The 18,333-nt window shown below is 43.9% G+C and overlaps 2 protein-coding genes across 2 annotated transcripts in view; both read left to right on the top strand.

Moving 5' to 3' along the window:
* Positions 1-18,333, top strand: part of ZDHHC14 (zinc finger DHHC-type palmitoyltransferase 14) — a 645,017-nt gene that overhangs the window by 111,306 nt on the left and 515,378 nt on the right. The window lies entirely within an intron of this gene.
* Positions 3,456-18,333, top strand: part of ARID1B (AT-rich interaction domain 1B) — a 326,431-nt gene continuing 311,553 nt past the window's right edge. The window contains 2 exon segments of the mRNA XM_050316193.1: positions 3,456-4,711; positions 4,713-5,229. Of these exon segments, the coding sequence (XP_050172150.1) occupies positions 3,696-4,711; positions 4,713-5,229 (1,533 nt within the window). The 5' untranslated portion in view covers positions 3,456-3,695.

The following is an 18,333-nucleotide window of genomic DNA, read 5'->3' on the forward strand; positions in this document are numbered from 1 at the left end:
GACCTATTACAATATTGGTTTGTCTTCCGTTTCTCTCTTCACTGTTACTCTTTGTATGATCTCGAAGGTGCTTCTCTGACCAAATGGAAGGATGGCTGCCGTACTGCTAGGAAAGGCACCTGACTTCCATGAGGTTGACCTACAGACAGGTGGTCTAGGGGCTCTGTACGGATGTTGTAGCCAACGGAATAAACAACTTACTGATAATAACTTTAGAAAATTATGTTGTTTACCTTGAAAAGGGATCCCAGAGCACCTGAGTTCATAATTTATCAGAAAAAAATCCAGAGAGAGAAACCACACTTGGACAACATTGGTTTATAGAAAATAATTAAATTGAAGGAACAGTGAAAATGGAACTAAAGTTGAAACTGCACACTTGTGATATCAAATATCAATGCAATCACTTTGCAGCAGATAATATGCATGGTAATTAGAGCTTTTTTACATTATATTATAATAAATTCATAATTCATGCATACAATGAGAGCTTTTGGAAAGGAGCATTTGAATTTAACAAACAGTACCACTCATCATCTGAGCAAAGATGGCAAAAGGAATTTCAACATTATTTGCGATCTAGAAAATTGAACCATCGTTGTTGCTTTGTGTTGTGCTTCCCTTGCACAGACTGCAGTGCCTTCTGTCTGCTTTAGGGTGTGGCATCTGCCATTGGGGAGGAAAAACTGGCATGTGTTGCCTTTTATAGCAGACTGATTTCATTGTGCTGAGGGCCTCAATTTTATAGCCTCTTAGTTCCAATCTTGTAGCCGAGTTGCTGAAACGAATGGGAGGAAAAAGAGTTAGAGGTATGAACTCTTCAGTTTAAAGCCTCATCCTTTTTTTCCGCTTTCTGGGGGAAAACATTTCAAAGTAAATTTGCGTTAAACTTTTGCAGGTTATTTTCCTGATTGGAAAGAGTTGCAGAGGATGTCAGGAAGCATTGCGATCTGCAGCCCAGGCACTATCAGTACATCTCAGAAGATCTTCAATATATGTATTTTTGCTCAAATATAAATGTATTGAAGTATAAATGTGTAATTGATTTTATATTTTCTTTTAGAGTACACATGTAAATAAATACGCACGAGGAGACATCTATATTTTTATTTGCATATGAAAGACTTCAAAAAATCAACTTAGGTGGTTTAATGTGTATAATTAGGGTGCATTTGAATATAGAAAAGAAGAAAATCCAGGAGAAAATGTCAAAAAGGCTCACTAACAAAGATGTAGTATTCTCTTGGCAAAAGCTGATGAATGATTTGGCATGAATTCATCTTACAGTTCTGTTATTCTCTCTCCTACAAAGATGATATACCCCTTTCTTGCAGTTTGCATAGAATTGCAATTTGTTGTTGTTACAGCCTGTAATGACCCTTGGGTATGCACCTGATTCCCCCCACTAGAATTACTCACCATTTTTTTTCCTGCTCTATGTTTTTCTACTAGCCATATAACATTTTTACACTTGAAAAAAAGTACCAAAAAAAAAAAAAAGAAAAAACCCCACAATTGTAACAGAAGTATTAGCAAGATGTACTTGACAAGCACTGAGACTTTTCAAAACTAACTCCATAAAGGAAACCAGAATATATCTGACTCTTCAGACAGAACTAAAATTAATAGACACTGGAATCACACTGTTCGTACATTTATCAATAAACTTTGCATGTAACTCAGCATTATAGCATGAAGCTTCTGCTCTTTAATGTTTTCACAGTGGATTCAAAAAAGCCTACCTATTCATGACAGCATCTTGATACGCTGCGTTTTTCTCCACTATTACGGTTGAATCTCCTATTTATCCATTTTGAAATTTGAAAATGTGCTTACCTTTAACAGAGCGCATAAATATATACATTTAAAACAGCGTGGTTTAGCCCCTTGTTGTACTGAAAAGGTTTGCTAATATCCCATTTTGCTGTGTTCATAGCCAAGTATTTGATCTCCCAAATGCTTTCATTAGTTGACCGTAATGTCTGACTATTACCTTTTGTTATATTAGGGTATCATTTGTATTAAGGTAGTTATAAAAAAAACTTCAAACCATTCTGAGGTTCAAAAATGTAGGTCAGCAGCAGCTTTCTATTTAGAGGAAGAGTTACTCAGATTACATATTTTGGTTTTTGTGTTACTACGTTTTCATGAGTGTCTTGTGTGTACTGGAAATTATATTGTTTGGGGAAACAATTATGAGACTGAAAATGCCTCTCTCTCCTTGATCAACTCCTGTTGATCTGCAAATAAGTACATAGAACATATTGAAAACGGCCCTATATATAAAAGCATCATCAGTGCAAATGACCGTTAGAATTTGGAGACATCTGGACAATGTGGACAACTACAAAGATGCTACCGCTGCAGAATTTTAGGTTAAATTTTATAACAGTCTGCACACACAGTATAAATCTTCGGGGGGCGGGTGGCTAGGAGGTGGGGGTAAAGAAAGAATCTAAAACAAGTCTTATTTCTTCGAGACAAGAGCGGACGGGTCCCTGTCCTCGGAATACGAGGCGGCTGAGTAAGGGGCTGGAGGGGGTCAGCGTGCGGCCCCCGAAACTTTGACCGATCCATCTGCCCGGGCACAGCTGGACGCGGGGGCGCCGCGCGCATGGCGGGCCCCTCGCCGCCCTCCCGGCCCGCGCGGGGCAGCGCCGCCGGCGGCACCCTCGGCCCCGCAGCACTGGGCACAGTCCCGCTGTCCCCCCGCCCCAGCGGCGCTGGGCGGCCCGGGCGCCCCTCGGGGCCCGCCTCGACCCCTGGCCTCGGAGCAGCCCCCGCGCGGGTCCGGCGCTCCCCGCAGGCCGCGACCCCCGGCGCGCACACGGGCGGGACCCCGCTGGGAGCGGGGGGATCCGCGGGGGCGGCGCCCCCCCCATCCCGCCGCGCTGCCAGGGGGAGCGGAGAGGGGAGCGGGAGCCGGAGCAAGTCCAGCGCGGAGTCCAGTCCGCGTTTTGCGGGTGCGCGGGAGCGATCGGGGCGGAGGGGGCGATGGCTGCCGGCGCTGGCTCGCTCGCTCGCTCATGCCATGCTGGGCCAGCGCGGCTCCGGCAGACGTGTGTTTACCCATATCCGGGTTAGGGAGGAAAGGAGGAGAAAAAAAAAAAAGTTTCATTTAAACCTGAACAAAAAAACTTTCAACATGAAATCACACAGCGGGAACGGGCACGGATCGTAAGGCGTTCTTACCATTTCTAACCTCAACCACGGACTCGGGGAGGGAAATCGCTGTAACTCGGTGTGTGCGGAGCGGTCCGCAGGGGATACTCTGGGATCAGTCAAGTCCCTGCCCCGGCCGTTCCTCCTTTTGCCCCTCTCCCTCCCCCAATCCCTCTGCTCGCCCACCTTTTTTGAGAGTGGGGGTCGATTTTTTTCCTTTTTTTTCAAACTTTTTCCTTTTTTTTTTTTTTTTTTTTTTTTTTTAATAGTTATCAGCACCAATTTCTCCGGACTCGCAATGTTGCGATGATCATGGCCGCGCAAGTCGCAGCGGCTCCCGCGGGTGCGAACAACAGCAAGGGCAAAGCCCCGAGCCTGCCGGGCGGCCTGGGCCCGGAGCGGGGCCCGGGGGGGGCCGGGGCTCCGGGCCGGGCCCTGCGCTAGGGGTCGGCGAGGGGAGTCCGGCCGGTGGCGGCAGCGTGAATAATTTAGATCACCATCTCCACCACCACCACCGCAGCGAGCCGCCGAACATGGCCAATAACGCGGCTCCCGCCGCTGCCGCCGGTAACAACAACGCCAGCGGCGGCGGCGGCGGCGGCTCCTCCTCGGAGCCGGCTCTGAAGGAAGGTGGAAGCTCCTCGGCGTTATCTTCATCTTCTTCGTCTTCTTCCTCCTCCTCCTCCTCCTCCTCCAACCCGGGCTCGGCTATGGAGACGGGGCTGCTCCCCAACCACAAGCTGAAGAGCGTCGGAGGCGATCACCCCGCCGCGCCGCCCCACCACCACCATGCCCACCACCCGCATCACCATGCCCACCACCACCATGCCCACCACCCGCACCACCACCACCATGCACTACAGCAGCAGCTAAATCAATTCCCGCCGCCGCCGCCGCCGCAGCAGCCGCCGCCTCAGCACCATCCCGTGCAGAATAACAACAGCAGCCTCGGCGGCGGCGGCGGCAGCGGCAGCAACAACAACGGCGGTGGCGGTGGCGGCGCTGCTCAGCCCAGTGCAGACATGGAGCAGCAGCAACATGGAGGAAAAGACAGTGTTTTGGGCGCTCAGGCCGAGCCCCCCCAGCAGCCGCAGCAAATGCTGAATAAAAGCGCCGACGAGGAGGAGATGCCCGGCAAGATGGGCGAGCCCATCGGCGGCCGCTACGACCACCCCGGCTTGGGACCCCTGGGCGGACAGCAGCAGCCCCAGCAGCCGCCCCCGAGTGCTGGGAGCGGCGGCGGCGGCGGCCTCGGCGGCGGCGGCGGCGGGAGCGGGGGAGGCGGCGGCGGCCCCTCCGCGGTGGGTGTCTCGGAGTTCAATAGCTATTATGGCAACCCTGCCCCTGCCCCTGCCAGCAGCGCTACGGCGAGCCGCGCCGGGCCTTGCTTTGATCAACATGGCGGACAACAAAGCCCCGGGATGGGGATAATGCACCCCACGGCGGCCCCCAACAGCATGGACCCCCTGCAGAACTCCCACGAAGGGTACCCCAACAGCCAGTACAACCACTACCCGGGCTACGGCCGCGGCCCCGGCGGCGGCGGCGCGCGGCGGCGGCGCGGGAGCCGTAGCAGCGGCGGCGGCGGCGGCCGCCGGGGCAGGCGGCGGCGGCGGCTACGGGGGCTCCGCGGCGGGCTACGGGGTGCTGAGCTCCCCGCGGCAGCCCGGCGGCGGCATGATGATGGGCCCCGGCGGCGGGGCCGGCCTCGGCAAGGCTGGTGCCGGCGCGGCGGCGGCCGGCGGCTTCGCGCGGTTCTCCGGGCAGAACCAGCACCCGTCCGGGGCCACCCCTACCTTGAACCAGCTGCTCACGTCCCCCAGCCCCATGATGCGGAGCTACGGCAGCAGCTACCCCGACTACAGCAGCCCTAGCGCCCCGCCGCAGCCCCAGCCTCAGGCAGCGGCGGCCGCCCCGGGAAGCCAGCAGGCAGCAGCGGGCATGGGCATGGGCAAGGACATGGGCGCCCAGTACGGAGCGGCAAACCCGGCCTGGGCAGCGGCACAACAAAGGAACCACCCGGCGATGAGTCCCGGGAACACCGGGCAGGCCATCAGCAGGACCCAGGTAACTCCCCGCGTTCGGTTAATGGACGGCTGGTGCCTCCGTGTCGCTTGTGTCGGGCTCTTAGTTTCTTTATAATTCACTTTTTTTTCTTCCCTTCCCCCCCTCGTCCCCCATCCCTCTCTTTTTTCTTTTATTTTTTTCTCTTCCCCCCCTCCCCCCCCTTCTTCGGGCTAGTTCTGCCCCTCGCTGCCTCCGTAGCGAGGGTGAGCAGCGCACAATGCGCGGCCCCGCTGGGGCTGGAGGCACCGGAGTGCGGTTTTCGCTGCCGAAATTAGGTTGTTCTCAGACCCAATTAATATTTGCCCCCACCACTTTGAAACAGCGTCGAAGGCACGCAGGGCCCGGAGGACGAGCAGCTCGGGACGGACGGGGGCGGGGGTTGGATTTTGTAACCGGAGTGTCGGACCCGGGGGGCTCCTGGGGGATAACGTCCATTATCTTTCACGGGGCCTTTTTTTTTTTCCTCTTTTTTTTTTTTTTTCCTCCTTTTTTCTTCTCTCTTTAACCCGGTATTTTTTTTTTTTTCCCCGAGGAGAACGAGTTGCGCCGTTGCGCGCTCTTAGCAAATTAGTTTGTCACTGATTGGAGTTACCGCAGTGAGATCCACGTAACGCGGCCGCGCTCCTTTCCCTGTGGGAAGAGCGCGCGCGCGTGTGTGCGCGCGTGTGCGCCCAGTCCACGCGGGGCGCCCCGGCCCGGTGACCTGCCCGGGACTCTCCCGCCGCCAGGAGCGCGCCCCGGTGCGCGGGCGCGTAACTGCGCTTCACTTCTCCGCAAACACACGCGGAAATCAAAAAAAAAAAGAGAAAAAAGGAAAAAAAGGAAGGGGAAAAAAAAAATTCCTTGGCGTCAGCAAAGGGGCGCGAGCACTGGAGCGGGCCGTCCCCCTCCCTTCCCCCCCCGCACCCCTCTGCCCTAGCCCCGGTAACTCCGGCGATGGATCGATGGATCCGATCGATAGGCAGGCGCGATGATCGCGGGCCGGCGGGTGCGGCGCAGCGCCTTTCCGGGGCGGCGCGGCGCGGTGCGGGAGGAATGCCGGCTGCCGGGCGCGACCCTTGGAGGAGCGTCCGGGTCTCCTCCGCCCGCCAGGTTGGGAATTTGAATTGTGGAGGTAAACTGGCTGCAACCGTCTCCCGACAGCTGCCTCCGAGTTGACATCTAATCTGCCATCTGATTGGCTCCGCGCGCGCCATTGGGCACCTCGCGCCGCTGATGTAAATAGAGGCGCTGGAGCGGCGCAGGCACAGGAGCCCCCGCCGCAAACAACGCCGGCACCGCCGGGGGCAGGGGGCACCCGCACCGCTGCTCGGCCGCCCTCCCCTCCGCCGTACCCCCTTTCACTCTGCTTACACGCCGTGGTTTTCCTGGGCATCATCGACTTTATCCATCTGTCTATCTATCTATCTATCTATCTATCTATCTAATCTATCTTTCTTTCTTTTTTTTCCTTCTTATTTATTTTAGATTTTTAATTCCGCGCTAATTGGTGGCGGTAGGGGAAGTGTCTTTGTAATAACAGCGCGTTTGGACGAGGATTTGGATTTTTCGGATCACGCTGGCGCTTTTCTTTAAAAAGACAAAAAAAAAAAAGAGAAACGACAAAACCCCCAAGCATTTTGTAACGTCGCAGTTTATGGATATTATGCAGGGGATTAGATACTTATTAAAAAAAAATAATCCCAATACTAATTTCGCTGTGTGTCTGTTTGCGTGATGCCTAACCTGTGCATGCCTCTTAAAAATGCGTTGTTTGCGTGTAAGCTGCTGTAGGTGAGAAAACGCCGTGTATTGTACAAAGAAGGGACGAAGGAGCCTCTCTGCCAGAGGTTGCGTTTATTTCAGCTCTGCAACGAATCCAGATATTCGGGGAAAACGTGCTTTTGCGTTTGAATTGCGGTTAGAATACTTCAAGAAGCATCAGGAGTTGTTGATCTCATTATTTTTCTACACAAGTGTGAGATTAGGCTTGAATTCTCAGTAGGAAGGTGAATTGTGTTAAATGGAGTAGTGCATTAGAATTTTATGGGTTTCTTTTCCCTTCAACAAGATCTTCCTATTAAGAACTGTTAAATCTTTTATTAGCTTTTAACAGCAAGGTCTGACAGGAACAAATGCAGGTATATGCTTTTGGGGTCCTCCAACAGCTGGATCTTTATGTAAAGTAATGAACAGAAGCTGGAGAAATCACCGCTTAATATTGCAAATGGTGTATTAATCCTGAAAATATAATAGAAACCCTGGATGGGCTGACTGGATGTGTGTTTGTCTATTTCCAACAGACCACTCCTGTCATGTTTTTAGTTTTTATTCCATTTTCTTTCTGTTTCTTCCAGGAAAATAAGATTTTTTTTTTTTGGTGTTAGTTTTTACCTTTTTTAATTTGCAATGGTAAAAGGGTCAGTGGAAGCCATAAGGTAATGAGGGCTTGTATGCATAACCTTTCAGAATTACTTTAAAAATATTTGCATCTATCTCCTTTTAAACACAGGTAGTTTTGAATTTATGGCTTTAAAAGCTAGGAAAACCGTTGTCAGACGTAGTCCATGCTAGTTCAGAGTGCTGTTTCTTCACGGCAGAAATTGTTTAAAGTATTTTATTTTTATTGCAGGAGTGAGAGTAAATTCATTCTGTCCTCAGTGTGACCCTTAGAAATACTTCCTTATATTTATGGGTTTACATCCTCTCTTACAGATTTCTTTTCTTTTTTTTTTTTTTTTTAATTTTTGTACTGTAAGGATTGGTATGCAGCCTAGAAAGAATAGGCTGGCAAGACCACAATTTCTTTGATTATTTTTCAAGTTATTACCATTTTTTTCCTCAAAATAATTGTTATAAAGGCAAACCATCAGTGTTATTTATAGTACAATTTTTCTATCTAACCAGTAAGTGATTAAGATATTTTCTTAGTTCTAAAAATTAATATTTTTTAATGTGTAAAATGGGTTGTGTCAAATTATAAATACTTACCATTAACTTACAGAACACATTTGGGTTTGTACATTGTTATTTATTTTTAATTCTCACATGTCAGTTGACATGTATGTTATATAATTAAGTAGACAAATTGTTTGCTTTTTGAAAGAGATAAGTGGAATATTTCAGTCCAGAATTTGAATGGGAGGCTTCTCGTTATTTTTTTTTTTAATAATCATCTCTGTGTGTACTCTCTATATGTGTATACACAAATTAGAATATGCTCACTTGTCATGTGTCTTTGCAAAGCAGATGTTGATTGGCCCCTACGCCTATAAGGAACTATTGTACTGTGAACAGAGAAAAAGGACCGACAGTAGGCTACAACATCTGAGGTGCTTGTTCAGAAAATTCTTTCCTCAGCATGGGTAATTTTTGTAATATGTGGAGCTGTGGCTCTAAACTGACTTCTGTGTTTGTCCAGCCTATTAAATTATTTAAGAAAATTTTGCTTCCATTTCATTTAATTACCTTCCCCAATTGTGAGACATGATGTAAGCTTGCAAAAGAGGCCTCTTTTTTCTAAAGAAGGGCATATTTTCAAAGCAGGTGGATATTGCTCACACAGATACATTGATTTGATGGTAGGAGGTTGTGTGATGCTAGTACAGTACCTTGTCGTTCAGGTCTTTTGATTATTGATTAATCCTGGGCAGTGTACAGATATTTGGAGTCCTGAGGCTCCTTTTATTTTTCACTTCTGATTTGCGCTGCAGTAGCTTAACACATTAGCTGGCCTCTCTGTGTGTGCTTTATATACATCTTTCTCCTTTGTGCACATACTTGTGTAAGATGTACATACACCTACAGAGAAGGAGAGAACCTGTGTCTTTTCAGGAGTACCTATATAAGGTATACAGCAAGTTTAAAAAAAAAAAAGATTTGTTGAGCTGCTCTGAGATTGTGTAGAATTTGTTTTGCACAGGAGAAACTCTGAATATGCCTGATTCTGCAGCTCTTTTTATGCCAAATAGATTGTCCGTATTGGGAGTTCTGGCCAAGTCAGGGCTGCAGAATCATGTCCTGTGCCTGAAGGCCATTAAACAGCTGTTAGTGTGGTGAATAGATTCTTGATGTCTCAACGGGAGAATAAAATATATTTTTCCCTGTGCATTTTCAAATAAACAGTTTAGTATTCACATAGCTTCTATTTAGAAGTAGCAAATAGCGATATTCACAGTTAGTAGCATCTATATATATATTATGACCATATATTTGACACTTTGTGGTTTGGTGTTCAGTTATTGGTTTCTGTAGTAGCGCTTATGCCTACATGTTGAACAGCAGGACCCTCTGTACGAGATACAATAAAGAAAGAGAGATGCAAACCCGTCTACTCTATTTACTGCTTCCATCATGTAAGGATTCTGCAACTAAGCAGTCAATTACTGTCTTTTTGGCATTCTGGTCTGAATCTGTGGGGATAAAAACTAAGGCTTTTAATCCATTACTAAATTTTCTAGTTATATATGTAAAATAACATTTTTGATATTACTAAGGAAGGTCTGTTAGGTGATGCTGGTTCATTCTGAAATAGTATCTTAGTTAAAACAAGATGAAATTCGTGCAATGAAAACAAGTAGCTACTGATAGGTCTCCCTCTTTCATTTGTGTGTCAAATGTTTCATTACAGGTATTTTGACATTCTCATTGTTAACGTGAGAATGGCAGTAGTTTATTTATCCTTATGTCCTTAAGATTGTACCTGTACCCTAACTAGTACATTTCAGTACTTTTTCAAAATGTGCCATTTATCAGGAGACTTTGAAGATTCTCTGTGGATATGTAAAGTAGCGTTGCCACACTCGCTGTGCATGCATGCTCAAGGCTGCAGAATTTCAGTAGTATGTGTTTGTGGTAGGCTAACTTGCTAGAATATATTTTAGAATTGTGATTATTAAGGTACTTGGGAAAAAAACTTTTTTCCTTTCAATTTTGGGGCTATTTACATAGTGTTAAATATATGTTTTGGTACGATTGAATGAGGACTTTAATTAAACTTAAATTAAAAGTATACCTTAGTGGTTTTCAAATTTGTTTTGAAAACTGGTAATAGAAAAATGCTGCTAAGTGGTGTTGTTTTTGTATTGCTTGGTGCTGAGAGAGGCAAATAAATGTAATATATGAAAATCTTGTAGAACCAATCAGAGTAAAATTTATTTTAAGGAAGCGTTACCTGATTAAAAATCATAAATTATTTTTAAGTAAAGCTGAAAGGTTTTTGTACATCTGATGTGTGTTTTGCCATTCAGCTCATAATGTTACCATTTTACTGTTCCTATTACCCAATCGTACCTATTCATGCTCAGTTTCACACACAAATGCTGATGTGCTGGCAGAGTGCTGCAGTGTTTGTGTTGCAGGTGGGCCGGAGGATTTCCGTTGTTATATTTCCATTTCTGAGAGTGTGGCATCCAGTGATCCACCAGGAACATGTCAGCTCCAAAAAAGCCAAACCCATTGAGAGTGGTGTTCTACTGCAGTCGAGGAATACCTATGTAAATCTGTGAACAGTGGGGACAGTAGATGGCTAATTTGTACAGGATTGGTCTTAATTACCTTTATTTCCTCAGTAACAATATTCCAAGTACATTTGATCTTTTCACTGGTTTTTTAGTGTACCTTGGGCTGGAGAGAGAAATGGTTCTCCCTGTTGTACAGGGTGGGGAAACTGAGGCACATAACATCCACTTTGCTTCAGATAGGCACACCTTAGCACAACTGAAGACAGAGGTCTTTTGGAAGTAGCTGGGGTCTTGGTGCCATAAACTCTTAACTTTTGAATAAATCCAGTTTTACCATGAACACATTCTGTTGTGGGAGAACTTAGGCTTTACAGGCGTCTATTCAGGCAAGTGAGAAGACAAATAACTGAGTGAAACGAGGGATTTGTCTGCTGTGTCAGTACAGTCACTTTAAACTAAAGGCACCATAATCTAAAATTTCAGTATTCCTTGCACTGTTTTATCATTACGTACGCAATGTCATCTGTATAAAGGCATTAGGTTTCTCATAGAAATTAAACTCTGAGGAAAATTTCGTTGAATGAGTGCCCAGGAGCTTAGCTGGTGTTGCAGAAATTGCCTTCTGATGAGTATTATGCACAAAGCAGCAGTATGTGCTTGGGGGAGGGAGGTGGCGTGTGTGGGGGGGTGCATGCACAGACTTCCTTACTACTAGGTCCGGTTGTGTTATCTGGCAGATACATGGTCTTCAGTTTTCAGATGAAAAGATTTGATGAAGAAATCACAACTGTTGTGTCTTGTTTAAAGATTGCTTTTCATATGGGAATTATTCTTACTGCAAATATGAAGTACCTTTTTAGCAAACTTTGTATTTTCAATATAGGATGCTTACTTCATCTGGAGGTACTTGCAGCTGTTTTGGAAATTGTGAAACTTAAGGTCATTGTCCTGATGCTTTTATCAAAATTTTAAATTTATTAAAATTATTGGTTTATTAAAACCAACGTGAAATCTGTTGTAAAAGTTTTCGACAGGTATTATTTGAAAGAGTGTTGGAATATTACACATTTATACTCTGTGTACAGTGAAAATGTTAGTTTCCTTGTAAGCTAACAAATCCAAGTCGTGAAGCTGCTGAATTTCTGAATGGGCAGCGGTCAATTCAATTTATGGATGTTAACCAGAGTTTGGTGGTTCTGCGATGTGTGTAAGGATTTGCTTTCAGTACAGACCTATCAGTGTGTGATCTGCTTGCATTATACTTTTTGCATTTGAGTCATGGTGGGTTTCGTAACTACATCAGGAGGACTAAGCATGTGTAGAAGTTTGTAATCTATTTATTAGTTTCCTTTCTCCAGTTTCAAGAACTGTTAGTTAATCTTTTGCACCTACCTGAACTTGCACAATTGCCAAGTGGTGTTCTGCTTTTAAGAATTCACTGCTGTGCCCTGTCTTCCCAGTATGATGTAGCTTTCTCAGATTTGAAACAATAGTGAATTTAGGTTTGTGATCTCGTAATTGTTTATGAAGACATCCATCTGAGTGATAGGCCCTCTGACACTTCATCTGTATGGCTGTGTCACTTATCTTCTCTGCCACCCTCATCAGTCTCTTTTCTGACTGCTGGAGGGTGGGGAAGGAATATTCTGCTAATATTTTTTTCCTTTTTTTCCTAAATTAAGAAATTAGATATACATGGGATTTTTGTTTATTACTAAAAAAGAATAATCATGAAAATGGGGAAAAAACTCTTGATGTATAAACACTCTTTTTTGGGGAGGAATGATGTTTTGTTGCTGATAAGGTCTTGTAAGCTTCTACATTAAATTTTTACACTCGCGATTTTTTCTTTGTTTGGTATTTATTTCAGGTATCTACCCACTTGAAAAGCAAATTTTGGTAGCAGGGGTTTCTCTTGGACGTGATTCTGCCAAGTTACTGAATCAGCTTATTTGCCCTTTAAAGACCATGCGGCCAGGTTCACTGTGAAGTTCTGTTATTGTAGCTACATAGTTAGGTTCAGGGCATTAATTGCATCCTTGACTAATAGCTGTTGTGGCGAACCCCTTTGCATTTAGCTTACCATTGGGGTGGTAGTGTATCTGCACTGGCAAAATAACAGCTGTTATAAGTAGCCTCTCCTGAGGTTTTACAGGTATGGTTGTTAAGATAGAGGTATCTTGCTGTTTTTTTCAGAAAGTAGATAGTTCCACTGCATCCTTTGGTCTCATTTTCAAAGTGCAGAGAGGTCTGTGTTACGTGGCAAAGAGAGGGCTGTCTTTGCTGTAGCAGTCCCTGGTACAGCTGGCTTTCACAGAAAGACCTGAAGTTTGAAGCGTGGTTGTTCTGTGTTTGAGTAAAGAAAGGGAATTGGTTTGGAAAATCCCAAAAGGAGGGATCATGTTTTAAAACGTAACTGTAGTCATGTGTGCCATTGCCAGTGTGGACATGGCTTAATTCACAGATTGATTGAAGTGGAATAGTGCCTTCTTTACACAAGCAGTGAATGGTAAGTAAATTATGTGACTTCAGGAAAATTACATTAGTAGAGGATTGGTGCAGGAATTCTTGATATCTGTCTGCTGGCTGCATGATCTAAAGATAGCTGTTTTCACTGATGGATTAGTTTCCCTATCTTAAAATAAGAATAATATTTATCTTATTTATTTGAGTTTGATCTGCAGTTTTAATTACAGTGTAATGCAGAATAAATAGGCAGCCTGAATACTTGTTATACGTGAAGGTATCCACTCTGCACTGTACCTTCATCTGTTTGTTTGGATGGGATCTGAAACTAGGTGTTCCCAACACTGATCGTGTTATTTGGTTAGCTTGTCAGACTTACTTGTTTGTAAGCAAGATACTGAAACATCATCTCTGAAAATTTCTTTTGAAAGCACAAGGACAGGATTTGTAGTTCTTAAATTTTATTCTTTTAAAGTTAAAAATAAAGATAAGGAGGTTTGTTTTGACAGCATCAAAGGAATATGCTGGTTTATTTGCATCCTTTGATTTGGGTGGAATATATGGAGTTCTGTATTTTTTTTTGTGTAGCAATTTATGTTATGAATATTTTGGATTTTCTGTTTATATGAAATTGTAGTATTTATGTCTTACTTTCAGGCATGATTTAGGGAAAATAATTGTACTTTTGTGAATTTTTTTTTAATTCAGTGTTACTTTGTTGCTTGAAATTCCCAAGTCAAGGAAAGTGAAGCATGTTCTGTAGAGCTGTTGGTGTTTTAAGATGTTTATGGATGGTCATAGATAGAGGCTATTTAAAGAAATATTTCTGGAGAAAAATAGAGGAAGGTACATTTGAGGCTGTTTTAGCTGCGTACCAGCCATTGAAAAATAATTCTACTTGGCAGTTTTACTTATATTTGAACGTCCTTCCTATAAACAGAAAGGTCGACTTCTGTGAGGCAGGTAACTTGTTGGTGCCCGGTATTTAGTGGTCATGAAACGTGCTGGGAATACGTAGGTGCCTGTTGGCTGTTTGTGCTGAAGCTGTGCCTGACTGAGGCACTTCCCTGGCGGGGCACAGAGGTGTCCCCGGGGAGGGGAGGGAAGGGGAGGGAAGCGGGGGAGGAAGGGGGGCCGGTGACAGCGTCTGTACAAGTTGCACACACGGAGCGAACTAGTTCGCTTGTGTGGCGTCACATGACCAAAATATTTTCCCCTTTTCCGCTGCCAGAAGCTATCTATTGCTTTTCAACAACCTCGCCGCTCGGGCAGCGGGCCAGGGCGTTCCTCCCGGCCGGCGGGATGCCCCGGCACTCACCGGTGGGACCGGGAATTTTGGGGAATGTGTTTGTTTTGCTGCCTTTGGAAGGTTTTCTCTGCCTTCCCATCTAAGAAACAGCACCGTGTGGAGCATTTCTAGCATTTTAAGTGACACTTATATTACTTTTAAAATTGTATTTTTGCTAATAAAGAGATACTGTATTTGTATGTCTTGTAAGTTACATTTCTGGTTACAATATATATTTTTTTCTTTTAAATCCTGAAGCTGTAGCTTACAGCCCTTGTGATAGGTGTCCCCCCACCCCCAGCCTGGCACACAGCTGGTTTTCCTGCTAACAAACTATAGGAGCTACTAATTCAGTGACATTTCTGAGATTTTTAACTTTCTGTAGAACGGTCTATTTGTTGTTGAACATGTGGTATGCAAATACAGGGGGAAATAGTGCTACAAAGTATTTTGTTGTGGTTTTTTTTTTTAAGTATTAAAAACACATTTTGCTTTTCTAATAAACCCCATAACCAGACCTTTTAATGTTTTGATATAAATAGCAATTACACTAACTGAAACCCAACCACAACTAAAAAAATTCATTTAAAATCATTTAGGAGAAAAGTTCCCAACTTAATTGAGCTCTTCCTTTAAAGAGGAGGGACTGATTGGGCAGCATCTGAAGCAAAGTGCCTTGCATTCTAGAACAGTATTCTTGAAGTGCTCAAGGTATTGTTGTAGTTGTCAACATTTAAAGATTTTTTTTTTTTTACCACAACCTAAGTTGTTGAGAGCTTTATGTGTGAATGTTGGTAACAATCAGAACATTTTCTGGATGAATTGAGACCCTTGAAAAATTTTAGATTTAGGTATACAGACTGGTTGTCTTATATATTGGACTAGCATTTGGGGATTTGGTTGTTCACAAGAAACTTGCCAAATGCAGTTCTTCGAACAAGCAGTGCAGAGGGATTGTTTGTCCCGGGAGGACTTTGCATAGCACAGGCAGTCCTCCTTTCAGGAGCCTTCAGCTCATTTTATTAATAACAGTGACAGTAACAGCACACTTTCTTATCATGAGGAAGGTTGAGGAGGGCCTGAGTAAGCTGTTACTTTGCTGGAGTGTGGTTGGCAGAATGTTGGATGCAATCTTCTGCTTTTTGAGAGATTCTAACATTATTATGTGTCAGCTCTGTTGCACGATAGGGTTGTTCAAGGGTCTTCCTCTGTATTTTCTCTTTCAGGGAGTGAGAGATTTATTTGTGGATTATTTGTGTCTGTTTAACTTCTTTCCTTCCCAAAGTTATAGTAGTTTGTTTTATGCAAATGTCATAGTCTTTTTTTGCTCCTTTGTCTTGTGATACTTATTCTTCCTCCTTGAAATATTATCCTCAAATTCCTACCTTTCTCAGTTTTCAAATCACCGGAGTGATGAAAAAGCCGTCCTTATTGTCTTCTGACGTTTCAACAGTTGATTAGTGTGACTGTTTATCCACGGAGAAAATAGCTTTTGAGTGACTCTGTACCCATCCGTCCCTCTGACTTTGCTTCTCTGTCCTCCCAGTGGACAAAAGTTGCTGGGGAAAGAGTGGCAGCAGGAAAAGTGTCTTCACTACCCAGCTGCATGTGTAGGCTCTTCTAGTCACCCGAGGTCAAGTTGCATTAAAAAAAAAAAAAAAAAGTCTGTTGAAAAACCTCAGCCAAGCAAGCCCCTAAATCCTGGCGAGACTTGACAGTATAATAGTAAAACTCATACAAGTAGTTATCTATGGGTAATGGTGCTGGTATTTTTATTTCAAATTCCTCTGTTGCTGATTTTCTAAGTAATAGCAGACGTAAGAGAAGAGAGAGCAACAAAGGAAACAAATCAGAGCTGGAATGTAAATGCTGATGTGCATAGTTTCTTTACTTTTTACCTGGCATGGCAGGTGTGATTAAAAATGTATTTATATTTGACCAAAAGATACTTGAAAAGATGTCAGCATGAAAATTCAAGTGTAGTGTTGCTGTACATGTGAAATATGTAGAAAAGAGAGGAACTGGGGAGAGAGAATACTTTACATGTAGTTGTGTTGTATTAAATAGTGATGTGATGTGCTAGATGCAGTCTGTGCATTTTCATAGTGCTTGATATTCCATTTAATAGATTTCCTTTTAATTCTTCTCAGAAGGTTGAGGTGTAGAGAGCTGCCAATGATGATTGGTTGTTATTTCACCATGCCATATTTTATTTGAGGGGATGTATCTTGTTAAGGTGGTGAACGAAGCCTGTTTAAAAAGTGAGTTAAGGTTCCGTTGTTATAAGAAAATACCTTGGTAATTCAGAGAGTTGAGGCCAAGTTCTTCCTGTATGAGTCTCCAAATTCTGTTGCTTTGCCTCTAAGAAGACCTGGATGTTTATTTGCACCAATTTTGTTCCTTGGAAAAAACCCCAGTACCTGATTTACTTTCTTTGTTTCTTTTCTTTACTTCTGCTTTTTAACATTCACTGTGTTTTTTTCTTTTGTGATGTTGATGTCTTTCTTGAAGAGATGGAGGAAGAAAGTAGGTTCTTTTTCTTAAAGGCTGCAGCTAGTCATGGCATCATAATAGAAGGTTCAAATAATTGTGATTTCTGGTGACATTTTTACTTTCTTGAAATTCTTGATCTTACGTATGGTTGTCGGTCTTACTCGAGTAAGTTGTCACAGCCAGGGGCCAGAAATAGGTAGAAATGTAGTTTTCCTCTCCAGAAGTGGGTTTATTTATTCTGTTGTAAGCTGAAGAGACAATGAACATGAGGGGTATTTTTTGTTTTCAGTTTTTATTTTTTTTCAAATGCTTATCTGATACTTAGCATGTTTTTGTTTGTCATTTTAATGCTTGAGAATAAACATTGAGTATTTTTTTAAAATGGAGTTCAGTCTGTGTACATTGATCAGAGTCCGAGTGGGTATTCCTCAGAAAGACAGCTTTTTATTCTTCGTGGCTTATGAGGATCATGGGCTGAAACAGAGAGCAAATTAGCAGGAGAAGGTTGTAACACATAAACACATAGGAAAGCATGTGTTAAACCAAATCGACATGTGCTTTTTGTGTAGATACCAAGCCAGAATTTCTCTAGGGAGAGATGAAGAAAACTTGAAAGACTAATTTGTTTACTTTTACATTTTTCAGTAGCCTTTTGTTTCACTCCTTGGGCACTCTTTTATTGAATTCTGTGTTTCTAAAAGATCCTACACCACAGGGTGAGTCTGATGGTTGTCTAAATCTAAGACTTCACTACTGCTGAAAAGATCAGTCCTGTCCTGCTGCTTCCCTTGTGCTAAGAGTCACATCAGCTCGCTGATTTGCCTGAAAACTAATCCTGCCAAACAAGACCTGTGAATGTTTAGCTTTCAGCCAGATCATTGAGGTGATCTGACTTGCAGCGCAGAGGTAAGGCAAGGGAGAACGTGGCCAGTTCAGCTAAGGGTGGGGATCAGGGCAGGACAGCCCCTTTCAGTGGTGGTACAGGCTTGTGTCAGCTTAAGCTCCTCACCAGACGGCATCTTGAGTGTAAAGTTACTCTGTAAATAATGAGGACAATTTCTCAACATTTCTCTGGAGCACAGAATCATTGTTATCCCTCTCTTAAAAGGGAAGAAACTGAGGCAGAGAGTAATTTTTTTTCCCAAGGTGATAATTGTACAGAATGCATTGATTGCAGTGGCCAAATAAGCCTTTAGTATCTTTGAAATATAAGATCTCAAGGGTGGAACTCATCTAACCATATGTACTGTAGGCATTTGTACCTGATCTTTTTGTGTCTCTCTCGTGTAAAGAAACAGTCAGTTCTTGATGTGAATCATCTCATCCTAAAGTAGAAGTGTAGTGCAGGTCTAATGAATCATACTCCTAAAGTTACATGTTTTTTCCCCTCACTCTAAAGAAAGTGTAAGCCGATAA

This window comes from Myiozetetes cayanensis, unplaced genomic scaffold (genome assembly GCF_022539395.1).
Source record: "Myiozetetes cayanensis isolate MyiCay16 unplaced genomic scaffold, myiCay2020 scf2-11, whole genome shotgun sequence".
Taxonomy (NCBI): Eukaryota; Metazoa; Chordata; class Aves; order Passeriformes; family Tyrannidae; genus Myiozetetes; species Myiozetetes cayanensis.